This window comes from Labrus bergylta, chromosome 21 (assembly GCF_963930695.1).
Source record: "Labrus bergylta chromosome 21, fLabBer1.1, whole genome shotgun sequence".
In the NCBI taxonomy this organism is placed as follows: domain Eukaryota; kingdom Metazoa; phylum Chordata; class Actinopteri; order Labriformes; family Labridae; genus Labrus; species Labrus bergylta.
The window spans coordinates 17,996,886-18,010,138 of record NC_089215.1 but is presented as its reverse complement, the minus strand read 5'-3'; the positions used below and the strand labels follow the sequence as shown (position 1 = coordinate 18,010,138).

At 41.2% G+C, this 13,253-nt stretch overlaps 1 protein-coding gene across 2 annotated transcripts in view; it reads right to left on the bottom strand.

The window, feature by feature from the left end:
- The window catches only part of LOC109996948 (V-type proton ATPase 116 kDa subunit a 1), a 28,828-nt gene that overhangs the window by 2,660 nt on the left and 12,915 nt on the right, over positions 1-13,253 (bottom strand). Inside the window, exons 17-21 of one of the 2 annotated variants that reach the window (XM_020651290.2) lie at positions 12,942-13,049; positions 11,548-11,748; positions 9,591-9,608; positions 6,085-6,202; positions 5,798-5,969 (exon numbers count right to left, since the gene is read on the bottom strand). In XM_020651290.2, the coding sequence (XP_020506946.1) occupies positions 5,798-5,969; positions 6,085-6,202; positions 9,591-9,608; positions 11,548-11,748; positions 12,942-13,049 (617 nt within the window). The remainder of the gene's footprint in view (positions 1-5,797; positions 5,970-6,084; positions 6,203-9,590; positions 9,609-11,547; positions 11,749-12,941; positions 13,050-13,253) is intronic. The other variant, XM_020651291.2, reaches the window with a different exon arrangement.

Here is a 13,253-nt window from a genome sequence, read left to right as displayed (position 1 = left end):
CTTTCATGCTGGTGCTCAAGTGCGACATCTCATGGATCAAAAAGTTGCACATTCTTCCTTCAACTAATAAATGACAAGTAGAGCCATCATTTTACGGCCATCACTCACACAGCAGAGGTCATACTGATGCTTCACTCTGGCTCTCTACAGCCATAAGAGCCCAAAAATAAACTAATTTAGAAAAATAAAAAGTCAAGCTGTGCCAGGTCTGACATCAAGAGGAGAAGAAAACAACTTTTAAAATGCTCGTTTTGTTGAATGGAGGTCAGGTAGATGCTTTCTGATGCATTCAAGGGAGTCAGGGAATCTAAACTCTGATTGTCATTGTGACATTGAGCCAACAGGTTTGTGGCTCAAGTGTAAAATGTTGATCGAGAAGAGAACTATTTTTCTGACAATTTGTTTATTCAGACAAAGTAATGATTGTCAGAATAGCATCCGTGATAGCTGGTTAGGCATTCGAGAGGATAACTGTTTCTCCTGCACACATCAAAGCCTGCTGACACGTAATTGGTCAACAGAGCTCGGACTACAAATGCACTACAAACGGAAACCTATAATACTTCGTATGCTGAAAATCCAGACCCTCATGTACAGATTCTACATTTTTATGAAGAATATGTAAATAGAGATTCAAATATAACTGACTCTCACAGGTGAAGGAACACACTAAAAGGCTGCAGAGTTTATTTTGTGGAATGTTCAAAACATCATGAATCAGCTTCCAGTCATTCTTCATTTACATTCCCCTGGTGACCTGAAGTCAGACTCTCACACTGAATAATCCAAAAAGTATACAACATAGTGATCACATCACACCCATAGAGAATAAGTAAATAAATAAATAATTATGATGTGTATATCTTTAGACCACACTGAGGGAAAAGATATTGCATCTTTAATCATGTATTCAGTCTTCTTCTTAGAAAAGTGTTCCAGACTTGAGCTTGACAAACTCACAGAGGTGACATCAGTACGCAGAGAGGAAGTGTGAGAGTCATTGGATGGGACATTTAAGAACAGTACAGTCTGATGGTCTGCTCAAGCTCAGAGTGCTACGTGACCAAATATGGCTGCTGAGAGTCTTGAGCAGCCTGTATCTGACCCCCCTGCTCATATCTCCACCGATACTGTGTGCTGTCGGCTCATTCAGAAATGATGTTCAATGAAAACTGAAAATGACCTTTTTCAAAGATCATGTTCTTTGGGATGCCTGGTGCGTCGGATCACAGAGGACCTATTACTGTTATTTAAAAGAGGCTAAAGGTGGAAATGTATTTAGTACGAGTTAATACACAGATTTAATATTGCTCCTTCTAAGCCCCTCCTGGATGCGCTCAATGACCATCAGTCTATGCTAGAAAAGTTGGCATGATAATTTTTTAACATGCAATTCATTGGGAGTGTAAACAAATCCATCTTGAGTAAAAGTACTAGAATACATACAGCGGGGAAAGTTTATGTGTCGTTTTCACAGCAACGATTTCAAGACGATCAAAGTGGGTGTTGTCACGGCGAGGGATGTGTAAGTTTGGTTGACTAACCTGCTAAGGGCTTTTCAGATAGGACGCCGTGGGCGCTACACGCTGCTCTCAAACCCTTTCATTGTCCATGTGTTGCGCGGCGTAAGAGCGTATCTGTGCCCCGCTGAGCTGAGCACAGCAGCACCTAGTTTTAACTTTGTGCGCACTGAACAGAAGTTAAAACATTTTCTACTTGGGCGCAGCGCTCCATGACTTTGTTTCATCTTCGTTTTGAGTCCTCAAAGAATCAAGCAAAGAAGAAGTTGCACTAACTTACAAATACAGATCATTAATGGGGAAAGAAAGGGTACGCATATAAAATGAATTTGGGTGAATGCACAAACTTCATGCCACCCCTGCATAAGTCAGTGCCCCAGGTGGGCTACCCCAATCAAAAAAGTGCAGACGCCCCACCTGGACGGGTGCAAAGAGAAATAAGGCCTGTACACAGGGCGCCTGCTCTACCAACTGAGCTAAACCAGTGCCCATTTTCCCAAGAAACTGATGTAAAATACAATGATTGGGATAGATATCTTTAAATGAAAAGGAGCATTTTATGAGCATAAAACTGTTCAGTACAAAAATGCAGTATGACTTTCTTGCTGAAAGATCACTTTATGCAATCAGAGTTAAAGCAGCTGTTCAAAGTTATACAGACCAGGTTCAGAAGAAGACTTCTGAGGCCTCTTTATCAAAGTACTGCACTGCATCTTTTCAATGATCTGCTGTTCTCCCTCTAATTATCCCATCTGTACCCACAGTGAGGTTTACTATAATTCTTCTAACGTGACAACCTCTGATGACTTCATTTAGGAGGAAAACAATAGGAGCAGATTTTTCGGTTCCTGCTGGTTCCTGGCCTCATCGAGCACGGGGAGTGCCCAGGAATGTCTCCCAGCCGTGGCAAATATTTGGCCTGCCGAGCTGCGAGAGGGCAACACTTAAAGAGAGGAGAGAAATCCTCTTATCTGTCTCTCCACACAGCTGTGGAAGGGGGGGGGGGGGGGGGGGGATGCTCGTACCTACCTAGCACACGTTACACTCGACTAACTCTGGTGTTTGTGTGTGTGTGATCTTGTGTGCAGAGAACTCATCAGCATGTGTGTGTGAAGAGTTCACAGGAGAGCAGAGCGTCACGATTGACGACTGTTTACTTTGAACATTTCCATTCACTCGACGCTGTGAGAAATACTCTTTTTAACCTTAGCGGAGACCTGCTGAGCCGACACGCTGCTGCTGTATTAATGAAGCACCTCACTTTTTAAAAAGCGACGCACAACAGAGCCTGAGCTGTTTTAGAGCAAACCTCCGATCTACATCAGCGTGTCAAATACTTATTAATAAAGATGATAAAAAATGTTTTTGAGTGTTTGAAGGACAAGACTGGGGATTCACCCCATAAAATGTCTCGTACCAACAACATGCTCGTGTCTGCAAAAACGTCCAGACGGCTTTAATCGTGTTTGTCTCCCTGTTCCAAGTCATTTGACTTCCTGAATCTTCCCCAGGATCAAAGCTGAGACCCAGCCTGGTACTTCTATAGCTTAGGTTGGTGTTTACATTTTTTCATTTAAAAAGAGAGACCGACCAGAGTGCCATATCCTGCATCTGCTCTGTCTTTATGCACATTTTGGACAAAGAAGACCAAAACAGACCTTCACACTGTTCTTTACATCAGAATAAAATGGAATAAAAAGAGACATCTGAAATCTGGGCTTGAAGCCCTGACCTTCAGACGACTGGCTCTACCAACTCCGCCACAGCCTTTAAACTTTAATCAGATTTTGTCCGAAATATTATCAAACAGTATCTACTGAGAGATTATTATTGACTCTGTATCCAAAATGACAAATCGTTTAAAGAGTAGCATTTTTAAACTGGTTCAAAGGTCATTGATAGCAGCCTCACAGGTCTGTATATGTAACATCTGTCAAACAGAATGGACTGGACTTGGTAAATGAACTTGAACTTGTAAAGCACTTTTCTAGTCTTCTGACTACTCAAAGTGCTTTTACACCGCAGGTCACACCTACACATTCACACAATGATGTCATAGGCTGCTATGTAAAGTGACCATCAGAAGTAACTAACACCATTCATACAAATTCATACACCGCAAACAAAGCAGCAGGATCAACTCTTCTTGATGCCTCTTCTTGTTTAAGTTGATAAATAAATTGACTTTCCATAAATAAAGGTTCTTCAGCTGCTGATCTGCAGGGAAAGGTTCATCGTTCAGAGTCTATCTTCAGCTCTTCAGTCTTACGTGTCTAATAGCCGATTACAGTTTCTTCCATAGTCGTCTGGTCTTCATCCATCTTGGTACAATATGACCTTAAGCCTGGAGCATACAGCCAGCCCATATGTACTGCAGATATGTGGGACTACATAACACATACTGTAGATACTCCTTTGAAGAATAGCACAGTCTCGATAAAAAAAACAAAAAAAAAACAGCTGGGCGCATATTTAAAAGGAAGAAGAAAAAAAACACGAGGTCCCTCTCTCTCAGTTTATCCATCTCATCACTGTTACATAAGGCCCTGTGTTCACAGCAGGAACATGGTCAGAGTGAATACAGATAATAACACTAGTTACTGTAGGTTTAAAAAAATGTGTTTAGAGCTCTATGATGCAGATGAAGAATGCATGTAAGCAGTTATGAATCAATACCAGGCATGAGGCCAGTTCGATCAATCACATAATATCTAAAGGATATGCCTTAAATTCAATATTCATATTACTGTGATAAACCGGCGTGTTTCAGCTTATTTTAGGGATGAGCAATAAATCAATGTTATTGATTGATTGTATTTGGTGTTAAGGACCATTTAAAAACAGGAAAATCTTGATTTTCCTTCCTCCGCCGCTCCCCTTGGGCCCCCGCGGTTAACATTGACCCCCCTCGTTGACTTCCTACAGAGAAACACACAACAGTTAGGCGGACAGCAGTAGCTCAGTCTGTGAGGACTTGGGTTGGGAACCAGCGGGTCGTAGCGGACCAAAGTGTGGAAGTTGGTCTGGTTGGTGGAGAGGTGCCGGGTCACTTTGGTAAATGGACCTGATCTTGTGTAGCACTTTTCTAGTCTTCTGACTACTCAAAGCGCCACATGTCACACCTACACATTCACACACTGATGGCAGAGGCTGCTGTGTAGAGTGACCATCAGAAGTAACTAATCCCATTCAGACACGTTCAAAGGCAACTAACAAAGCAGCAGGATCAACCTTGAGTTAAGAGTCTTGCCCAAGGACACATCGGACATGTGGGTGCAGGTGCTGGGCTTGAACCCCGACCTTTTGGTTAAGAGACGACTGACTCTACCAACTGAGCCACAGCTGCACCATAGCATACTTTCCAGAGTACTGCTGAGGTGTCCTTGAGCAAGGCATCTGACCCCCCCAACAGCTCTGCCGTCCCCGGGTAGCAGCCCCACTCTGACATCTCTCCACTAATGCTTGTCCACAGGGTCCTGTTTGTACATGTGTGTCATTTTATAAACCACAAGATGCATATCATTATCTATTTTGTGCTGAAGGGGGCGGGGGGTGTTTACCTCTTGGGATTCTGAACATTAATCATCATTACTTTTACCATTAACCCCCGGCTCTTAAGTACATGTTCTGAATCCACATCTCAACACATTGTCACTGAGATAACTATGTATGCATTAATAGGATCTATGATACACATACAAGTAATTACTACATGCCTGTCTCTCAGTGTGGTAATCTCACCAGTGTGCTTTTGATAATCCATGTCTTTCCTAAACGGCATGATGTTTGTATTCCATAATGATCGACTTCCCTGCACGTCAGTGTAGTTTACATCTGTGCAGGATGGATCAGCAGGGTGGAGGCGGTGCTAGGAGGCGATGGAGCTGAAGGGTGTGAGGTTATCTGGAGTCCCGTACGCTCAAACACTCTGTGTCCGTAATGTTTCATGTGCTAGCATTCCTCATGTACATGTACAGCTGCAGATTTAGCTGAAGAATGACTTTTCGGTGTGTGTGTGTGTGTGTGTGTGTGTGTTTACTAACAGTGAGGGATTCAGTGTGTTGACATATGAGAGGATTCACTCTCTACATGTGCACTGTGCATGTTAAACGAGTGAGTGAATGCATCGTGTACATGGAGGTTGCATGTGTGTTGGTACGTCTTCAATGTGTGTGTGTGTGTGTGTGTGTGTGTGTGTGTGTGTGTGTGTGTGTGTGTGTGTGTGTGTGTGTGTGTGTGTGTGTGTGTGTGTGTGTGTGTATGTGTGTGAGTCTTACCAGTGCAGACGCAGGGCGTGCAGGAATGCTGACAGCCCCTCCATGACGAGCAGGATGGCAACGGTGAGGGTGGCAAAGGCCCCGAAGATGATGGACAGGCCGAAGAACCCGCCCCCACTCCTCGACGAGAGACCAAGGTGCATCACCATGGTCCAGAGCACTTCTGACAGCTCTGTACACAAATGAAAACAAAAAGTACAATGACAACAGGGTTTACACCTCAGAACTAACAGTAAGAAGATATGAGCATTCTTGTGTCTGTGTGTGTATGCAGTGCTTTAACTCACGTGCATGAGCCAAGCTGAGGGCCCAGAGACGCAGGTATGAAGCTGTGTTTGAGATGCATCCCAGACAGTACTCTATTGTGTGGATGGCCTGGTGGACAGCGACGTCACCAAAGTCAAACTGTCGTGGAGAGACATGATGGTGAGCGCACACAGCATGGTTATGGAAACAGCCTTGTTATTTGTTTTAGTTCTTACGAACAGGTCTTCAATGCCCTGTTTACATGTACTTTTTTTTGTCACAGAACAAAGCTGACAAACCACTGTAATGGGAATCATCACAACGGTTGCTAACCTGTACTTCACAAGAAAGAAGGTTAGTTGAAGAAATCAAGTTCAGCAAGATCCAACCAAAACATTTAGAGTGAACACAGAAGATTGCAAAATGAATCATTGAGTCCAGGTGGTGTTTGTGCAAAAAGTTTAAAGGCATTCCCTTTAGGTACTTCTGAGAAATCATGCTGGGAAAAATGATTTCCTGCACAAAATTATGTCAAAGAGAAGTTGACATCCATGTAAAATTGTGTCCTCTTTAGTGAATCTACTATTGCCAACACATGATTAATAAAACCAGAGTGACTTTTGTCTTTTTGATCACCAAATGGAATCAGGTCATCCTTTGGATCCAAGTGGAGTTTTATGCCAAATGTGAAGATTTTCCAGAGCAACATGAAAACATAATGTCTTCAACCATACAGCTTCCCTCCCCCTCAGAGCCAGAGAGACTAAGGCTGCAAACAATTAATCACAATTTCATCATTATTGCAAATAAAACCACACATTACAAAAGTCTGGATTTGTCCCATAAATTTTTATGCAATTCTCTCTCATGTTCAAGGGTGTGTCCGGAACTTTATTGACTGGGGAGGCCCCTGACTTCTGCAGGGGTGTCCTGAAGTGTGATGTGCGCACAAACACACAAATAAATATAAACCTACGCTTTCTAACCTCACCAATTACATCGACAAAAGATAACACAAGATAATGAATACATTAGCATTATTTTTACTAACACAACAAGAAGATTTATGTTTCAAGTCCTTAACAATTTGCACGCAAACTCCTGCATGGTCTAACTTGCAACATTTGGTCCAGACACTTTGCCAGTTAGTTTACTGCAAGTAAGAGAGCGTGCATTACTTTCCTAAATACAATTACTTTTTTAATTCATTTTGGATTTAGGAGGGACATGTTGTAAACTCAGGTAGACATAGAAACTGTGAGTGACAGCTAATATGCACTCTTACATTTGTGTTTTGTGTTTCTTCTCACGTCATACAATGTTATGGCAACATTAAACATTATCACACAGTGCATCTTTTTCTCATCGTGCAGACCCGGTTACTGTAGGTAAGATTGTAAATGCTGCATAACCTACACAGACTAACTAAAGCATTGTATTGGGGGAAACACACTTCAGTGTTTCATCTGCAATTCAATGCAAACGCTTCTCAGAATCAGAAATACTTTATTAATCCCAAGGGGGAAATTCAGTTCTCTCTCTGCCGCTCACAGTAGCACAGCCTCAGAAAAATGTCAAACTGTCTTAGCGGGTGTAGTCAAGCTTCCAAAGACCTAAATCCTTGCTGCAGCTCAGTGTCTCTTTGTTTTTAAATGTCTGAAGGTTACAAGAATCAAAATAACAGGCCGAGTGTTGACAAGTTAAAGTGAAATAAATAGACAGCAACTCTCTCTCTAAGAATCATATCTGCATCATTTTGATTGTGTTTGTGAAACATTGCAGAGCATATGCATTATTAATAAACAATATATACAACACATTGTGTTTTCATTAAGTGTGTGTGACGGGGGGGAAGCTAAAACAACAGAATTTACAGTTTAGTGTTTTCACATGCATCATCATAGTTTATCTACTCAGGAATGTAAAACAAACCATTTCTGTTTAACACCGGGAGATGATTATCACCTAACCATGCCTTTTAATATGTGACCACTAATAACAATTGTAATGTTAAAATGATATAAACAGTGGTAAGGGTTTCCATCATCTTAATAAGTGACCGCTTTGACTCCTTCGACCCCTGTCACAGACTTTACTGTAGCTCTCATATGCTACAAAGTGGTTTGGATTGTTTGAGTCTGTGTCTGTTTTTCCTTCTGCAGGATCACACAGCAGAAACATGTTTGTGTATTGTAAAGCCAACACAGTTCCTCCATACTCTCCTTCCTGGAGCAAGACTAGCCTTTCCTGTATGTAATGGGCAGGGAGGGGGAAACATGGGAGCGTATTGCTCCGAGCTGTTCTTGTACGGTTTGGCTTGGCACGGGTCCGGTTTCCTCTTTCCATGCTTGTCTTTTGTCCTTGGACCCATGAAACAGAGTTCATGGAAGTAGCAGTTATTGTTTCAATTCAAAGAGTCTCTGCCAGAGGAGCTAATGAAAACAACACCGGCTAACATGCTGTACTGGCTCAAACAAACAGAGACCAGAGGCTCTGATTAGAAATGTCATGTTTCAGGTACTCCAGGTAGGGTTGTCAAAATGTTTGATACTTTGATATGTGTTTTGAAATATTTAAGTCTGCATTATTTTAATGATGACAGTATCGAAAAGTACAAAAGGTCACATATTAGACCCCTTTTCCACAATCAGTCTCAGAGCTCCACAACACATGTCTGTGAAGTTTCTTTCTTCTTTCTAAATCCACTCTGATTCTGTATTTGATCATGTCTATAAACCTCTCTATTTCAGCCCTGCTCAGAACAGGCCGTTTCTGTGTCTGTACCTTTAAATATGTAAATGAGCGGTGTCTGACCACGCCCCTCTCTGGAAGGGCTTGGGGTGGCTCTGGCTTTCTCGCTCCATGCCCGATTGTTTACAGTGATAAGGTAGATTCAGAGAGCAGAACAAACACCTAGCTGTGGGAGTGTCACCCACCTGGGGGAGGGGTTACTGCCCTTTGTGATGTCACAAAGGGAAAATCTTCAAACAACCTGTTTGAGCACACATTTTCTGAAAAGTGGAGCAGGCAGAAGACGGAGAGGATGGACTTTTCTCTTAATTGGCAGGTTTATAGACGGACTAGAGACACATTAGTGTGAGAAAACCTTGATAAAGTGTATTTTGCATACCATGTGACCTTTAAGAAAACATGATGGAAATCTATGTGTGTCATATAGTACACATAAAAAGACACCTGCCAGGACGTCATAAAGTTTCACTTGCATTCAAGATTCAAGCATTTAAATAAAACACTCATTTTCATTATCATACATTTTTTCACACTTGTAAAATACATTGTAAATAAATTAGCATTTCACATTCTCTCACAAAGACAAACACACACACACACACACACACATTTAAAATACCACACATAAACATGCCTTGTACTGAAGGGAGCACAGTTTGGGAGTACGGGATGTTTAGACGGAGCGATCAGAGTTCAAACAAACAAAACCACCACTTGTTACTTAATACACCGACAGGAAAGGCAAGACAGCATCCAGACATGCTACAGTACGAAGATACCAGACACAGCTTCTTACCGGCTCTTCCTCTGAGTGCTTTAAAGTAGATAAAAGGTCAAAGGTTAGTGGCTGAATTTAAAGAACTTCATTCAACCAGATGATGCTTTCTGAATCTGCTTTTGCAGTTTATTTCACCAGGCACAAAACTTCATTAGTTCTTTTGATAAATGTACCGTGTTTAAGGTGTCAATGGAAGCTTTGGGCAGAAATTAGACGAGAACTCGTTTCAAACTGTGTTTCTAAATTGACCAAATATTTCCTTCCATTAATTTTTGGGCTTTTTGCCTTTAATTTGATAGGACAGTGAATAGAGTAGGAAATCCGCAAAGGGAGAAAGAAAGTGGTAAATGATATGCTAGGAAAGGAGCCGCAGGTCCGACTTGAACCCTGGCTGCCCGCTTGGAGGACTATAGCCTCTGTACGTGGGGAGTGACCTAACCGCTAGGCCATCAGTGCCAGCCTTTTTTAGTTCTACATCAAGATAAACTTGAAATGATCCTCACCTGTCTTTTTAAGGTTACACTGGGATAAAGTAAGGTTCAGGTCTAAGGTCCAGAACTCTAAAGCAAACTCTACACCTTGAATTGGATGTGGATCCTATCCACTTCGACCACGGCAGCATTTCTTTAAATTCTTTAATAAGCTGCATGTATGACGATTTACAACAAAAAACAGAGCCTGATACTTCAATAAGATATCACATTGCATATCCCAGTTGATATGTTCTGTCTGTGTCGCGTTTCATATGCTTTGAATAATGCTAAAATAAAGCAGTCTTATCACGTTACAGTTATGCAATTTGTTATCAGAGGATAAACACTGAGAGATTTATTGTGCGGGAAACCTGGGAGACACCAAAACTATGAGTCACAGAAAGAAAACGGGGTGGATTTTTTTCCTTCATAAATTCCACTCGCTGTTTCCCATGAAAACCACCTCGCTGTTTATGTTTCTGAAATGGAAAATCCACTTCTTATCTGCTCCTCTCCATCCCTGCTCTCGCTCCTTCTCTCTGCACACTGTTGTGCCCACATTACCCACATCTCTTATTACTACACAGGAGACAACACTACGCTCTCTGATGTGCAGGTGAATGAGCTGAGGCAGAACATTTTAAAATTGATTATTTGTTTCTGTCGCTGGAACTACAATAAGCCGAACTTTACTTTTTGACCTAAACACAACAGATTATAGTATATCGAATAAAGATGACAAACTTCAAATGGGACACTTTAAAACAGTTCAATCTTAAATGGTAAAGCTAACTTCACTTTTACTCAGATGGACATAAAAACTTAAAGTCTGTGTGAAGCAAAATCAGGAATCGGTCTCAAAACACAAAACATACTTTTAATAAAACATTAACAACTATGTTTGCCTGGATAATAGATTTAATCTGGTAGAAAATGTTCCCTCACTTTTATTCTCAGGTTTGTTTTGGGTAGAGCTAAAGGGAGGCTCGATGGCGCACTGGAGTTCCTTAGCATAATCCCGCTGAATCACGAGCTATCACAAGTTTCAACGTTACAGTCAATTCTCGAGCTCACGTTCTCATTCTCTCTTCCCTTGATGCCAGAAGTTGAAGAATTTGTCGTTTTGGCGCTTCTTTCCTGTGAGTGGGCGTGGTTTTGGTGTATTCAAGGGACACGCCCACAGCACTCCAGAGCTGACATCACAGCCCAATTTCTCATGAAATTAAAACTTAATTTTGAACACTTAGTGATTTCTTTCAGTCATTAAATTTGGACTGGTGGTTAATAACAGAGCCTTGACGTATAAAAAACTTAAAATACATATTCCTTATTGCTTTACACAGACTTTAACCGCTGATAAGTTTAAAATCTTTTACTATCTCAGCTCACCTTGAACACACAGATTACAAGAGGATAGTTTAAGTACTGTAGTTCATGTTGAAAGCATATTTACTATCAGGATCTTGTTAAAAACTGTGCATGGTGATTTGTGGTGGGCTCACCTCGTCTCCCTCCTCTGAGTGCTGCGAGAGCTGGTCGTGGTCCATGATGCCAGCCTCGTCCTCCGTGGGCCCATTGCCCACCCGCACCCCTCCGAACTTCTGCGTGCCCTGTTGGGTGAGTCCAGTGGATGATGAGGACACGCCTGTTTTCTCTAAAGACTGCTCTAGATTCTCTGCAGGGGTTTCTTCCCTCTTCTGGGACTAGATACAGAAGCCACAAGAGCTGTGTCTAGCTTAAAGCAAGCCTTGGATTGAACGCTTTCTTCTTCATTGACTTTGATTTGTTACATAACACAGGGCACCCAGCACAGAAGAGGGACGGCTGTTATTCCAAAATGATCAACATCGTCACTCGTCAAAAAAAAAAAGAGACAAAAAAGGCTGACAATTTCAAAAATAAAAGGTAGCAGCAAATCAAATGCTGAAAGACATTTATTCACTGATGTCGAGACTAATAAATAAAAAATATAACTCCTGTCCAGCGTTTGATTCAAAACAAAAAAAAAGTTGACTTATAGAAAGAATTTGAATTCTTTGTAGTTTATGTAGGATGTGTTAGCCAACTTAACTTCACTCTCTTCATGTTATTTGTGTAATATATGTTAGTTATATAATCGATTTCATAATAACTAAACACTGTAGCTACATACAAACATTGTTAGAAATGAGAAGATTCATCGCACACAAGAGGGTCTGACTTACTCCTGCTTTTATTACTATCCTCATCTGACTGCTGTCTTATTTAATCTTGTACATATTAGTCTTTTTTATATTTTGTGGTTGTTCTTGAGAAACACACTAAATATAGTAAAGTCTGTGGCTTCTTTGTCACTGACTTTGAGTCTAAAATTTAGACTCAAAGTCTTAGACCACTTAGATGCAACTGTAACTGTTCCATATAAATGGAAGTTGCATATTTTATTATCATGTTTTTGGTTCAAACAAGTGTTAATGGTGTTCACTGGATCATTTAAGCCTGAGGCCACGGGCCAAGCTACTGTGCAGGAATACGACAACAGCGAATTAATCTTATTGAATCTTCTCATTTTATCCTTCTGATTGGTGTAGTTTTTTTTTTTTCAAGCACTGAGAGCTGCACGCTGCTTCTTCAGGCAATTCAAGTTATTCCTATCAATGTGATTGACATGTTTCGGATAAGAACGGGTGGATTACGAGGCTGTTAGGGTGCCCTCAGTTTGAATATCAAGATTATTTCCCATCAAAATGCGAGCGTTTCCAAGGCGAGCTTTAAGCATTTTACATGGCAGCACAACCAACCACATTACACGATACAATGTGCATTGAAATGAATGGCAGAATAGGAGTGAGAAAAAAAAAGGTTATAATTGTTATTCATCAGAAGTAAGGTCAAGGGTCGGGTCAGAATCACATACCAGGTGCTTTTTCCACAGATGCTGACGCCGAAGCACCATAGTTTTCACAATCAGCATACAGGGTACACATGCAAGGGCAATCAGCACCAACAAAATCTGGATCCCCATCTACAGATTCAAACAGAGAGAGGTTAACAACAGAGTTGGTGATGTGCAGCAGTGGTCAGAAGATACTACATGTCACTGCGAGAACACAAAAACACACGGTTCTCTTTTTCTTTGCTTTTCTTGATACATTGATGCAGCCATTTGTTATAGCTAAACAGTAAAATTCTGATCTTAGGACATGACAGATATATTCGATGTATCAGT